This window comes from Akebia trifoliata, unplaced genomic scaffold (assembly GCF_017979445.1).
Source record: "Akebia trifoliata isolate Shusen 1 unplaced genomic scaffold, ASM1797944v1 Contig00864, whole genome shotgun sequence".
NCBI classification, from domain to species: Eukaryota; Viridiplantae; Streptophyta; class Magnoliopsida; order Ranunculales; family Lardizabalaceae; genus Akebia; species Akebia trifoliata.
Genome location: NW_028237281.1, coordinates 11148 through 14380, shown reverse-complemented (window position 1 = coordinate 14380; position 3233 = coordinate 11148). Strand labels below are relative to the sequence as shown.

The following is a 3233-nucleotide window of genomic DNA, read 5'->3' as shown; positions in this document are numbered from 1 at the left end:
CAACAACAAATCCATGTAGTGATGATTTTTGGATTCGAAAATCACATACCTACAAAAATCTCTTTAACAAGTAATAAAATGTACAAGGGAAGAAATTCATGATTTTGAGAAATCTTTACCGTATCAATTTGTGTGTATGGTAATGTATCCTTTCCCTAGTGTTCTTTAATGAATTTGATAAATTTTGTACCAACAATGATTCTACAAAAATTATTACAAAACATGTACCAAAATATGCAAATAAAATAGCATTTGAATTTTAAGATCAATACTAAAAACTCCACCCTAAGTGTAATTAAAAATAAACATGTGAATCATTACACTTAAATTGTCCTCAAGTCTACAATTTCTCAGCAACCACTCACAATGCCCTCTTTCAAGACTCCAATGGACAAATAAAACAAGGATAATTTACAATTGCAAACACCAAAACAGTCAGGTGTTTGGGTCTCCTAATCCATTTTAAAGGAAAATTTAAAAATTTATTGTCGCCAACATGTCTCCAACGTGCCTACGCTGAAACTAGCTGATATTCAATCTTATATAAATGTAAGGCTCACTTGAACCATCTTTCTACTGCTCTTGATTCATGTGCAACAACCTTTTCGACACAAATTCAGCTTCCTTTGTTCTTCCCTCAGCATCTAGGGTGGTTTTTAAATCTCTTAGGCAACAAAAACCTGGCTGCCTTCCTTTCTCCACCAATTCATAATACAAGCCAAATGCTTCTGCAGCTTTTTTAGTTTTACAAAGACCAGTTATAACTTTGTTGTACAGCTCAATATCTAAACTTTGATACTTCTCCAAACTAAACAATAGTAGTTCTTGAGCGTCCAAGAACTTTTTGTTCCGACAAAGGAAGCTAATCACTTCCTCCATTTTAATTGAATACCCATTGTCATGAAGTAACCCAATAATCTCAAATGCAGTTTCTCTAATTCTGGATTTAAAAAGAACAATCACAGTATCTGTCGAGATGTTGATGTTTTGTCGAATTTTTCTCTCTAACATCAATTTAACAAGGGAAGTGGCTTCTAGAGAAAAACCCTCTTCTACTAGTGCTGCAAGGATAGCATGGAAAGTAGATGTTCTTGGATGATGAGAGCTCTTCAACATCTTGTCTAGAGTCTTAAAGGCAAAACTTGGTTCACTCTTCTTCAAGAACCCATCAATAAGGGACTCGTATATCTCCACATCGGGAACAAAATCTCTCCTTAACATCAAGACCAAAAGGTCGAATGCAGCTTGCAATGTACCTTCCTTGCAATGTCCCATGATGATCGTCTTGAACGATGGAGGGTCTTGTGTACCTCTCTTCAAGAGTTGCCTGAACACCTTCTCAGCCTTCTGAGTCTTCCCCTTCGTGCATAAATACTCAAAAATGGGATTATAAGCCGCAACAAGAGGGACACAGCCAACGTCCCGTAACACTATCTTCTCCTCTGATAACTCATTAAACAACTCCTCTGCTCTCTCGAACTTTCCCTTATGACACAAATTCCGAATCAAAATACTATATGAAGCTGAATCAGGTTGGACCTTTAACTCTGACATTTTATCGAACACTTCCAGCGCATCCTCCAACTTCCCCGTATTACAATGTGCACTCATCAATGTGTTGAAAGTACATGTGTCAGGGACGAATTCGCCGCCACCGATCATTCCACCCAAAACTTCCTTTATCTTATCAAGCTTCCGTGCCTCACAAAGGCCTTGAATTATAGTATTATAAGTAATCTTATTAGGTTTCATTCCACAACCAATCATCTCCTCAAACAAATCTAAAGCCTCAACAATGCATTGTTTCTCACAATACCCTCTAATCAAAGTCGTGTAAGTTACAACATTTGGATTCAAATCCAAGCTTTTTTTGCACATTCCCTTAACAAGATTGTGTGCAATTCTAACTTTTCCAGCTCTACACAATCCATCGACAAGCGTGTTATACGTAACAACATCTGGGTCACATCGAAATTGCGGCATCTCTTTGAAAAATCGAAACCCATCTTCCACCATTGAATTCAAACAAAACCCTCTAATCAAAATGTTGAAAGTAAAAATATCGGGCGAAACACCCGTAGAGAGCATTTCATCAAACAGTTTCTTCGCCATATTAGTTCTACCACGACGAAGCATAATAGATAAGAGACTATTGAAGGTGATTACAGAAGGTGAAACCCTAACCGATTTCATCATCGAAAAAACCTTAATTGATTCTTGAATCAAACCAGCTTGACCATAGCTTCTGATCAAACTGTTAAAAAATCGATCTTGGAGCTTAACAGTTCCTCCAGATTTGCTCTCTATGGAGAGTAGGAGGTTTCGAGCTGCGTTGAGGTTTCGATTACGGCCAAGGATTTCGAGCATCTCGAAGTAGGTTTGATCATTGTGGGAGAAACCCTTAGTTTGGGCCCAATTAAAGAAATGTAAGGCTTTTGATGGGGTTCTAATGAGACGAAGACATTGGAGGACTGTGTTTTTAGAGAGAGAAGAGGAGAGAGAGGATTCGAGATTGGGTGACCATGGATGATTGTTGATGAGTCGAGATAGGGTTCGAGAGGATTTGGTTTTTGATGATTTGTGTTTTTGATTTTGATCTTCGTTGTTAGGTTGTTTTACAGGTAGGGTTGGTGCTAACGTGCGAGGGGAGGAGGAAGAATCACAGGAGATGTGCCTGGTAAAGGAGCGTCGGAGAAGAAGCATGACAGCGTTGGAGGCCAAACCAGAAGAAAGAGAATGTACACGTGGCATTATAACAAGGTGAAAGGTGACTATCAATGGGCCAAAACCCGACCTATTGACAGCCCTCGCTAGTGGTTCCAATGGGCCAGGTTAGCCCAAGAGCTAGCCGTACCGGGCATATAATAGATTGGGCTCATATTATTTCAGTTGCGCCTCTTGAATCTTGATATGGGTGGACTTTCATTTTTTTATTTTTTTATTTTTTCTGGTGGGGAATTTCTACGAGATTAACCCCATTAGAGGTGAAAGGGAAGCATGGTTGAATTGAAGATGAAGTTAAATAGAATAAAGATTAGAGTCGTGCTGGGGTGACACAATATTTACTGTGATTCTCACAATTCTGATGTAGACATGTATACATAATCATAGATTGTTTTTACTCGTATCGTGAGGAAATACATCTATGGTTATGTGCACATCCCATGTCAGAATTGTGAGAATCGTAGTAAATCTTTTTTGTCATTTCAGCATTTTCCTAAAAATTAATTTTT

General features: G+C 38.3%; 1 protein-coding gene across 1 annotated transcript; it reads right to left on the bottom strand.

Annotated features, from left to right (window-relative positions):
• Window positions 1-336: 336 nt before the first annotated feature.
• Window positions 337-2738, bottom strand: LOC147380945 (pentatricopeptide repeat-containing protein At1g02060, chloroplastic-like). The gene has a single exon (XM_086431022.1). It carries the CDS (start codon window positions 2701-2703, stop codon window positions 574-576), a length of 2130 nt encoding a protein of 709 aa, XP_086287148.1. The 5' UTR covers window positions 2704-2738; the 3' UTR covers window positions 337-573.
• Window positions 2739-3233: the final 495 nt, after the last annotated feature.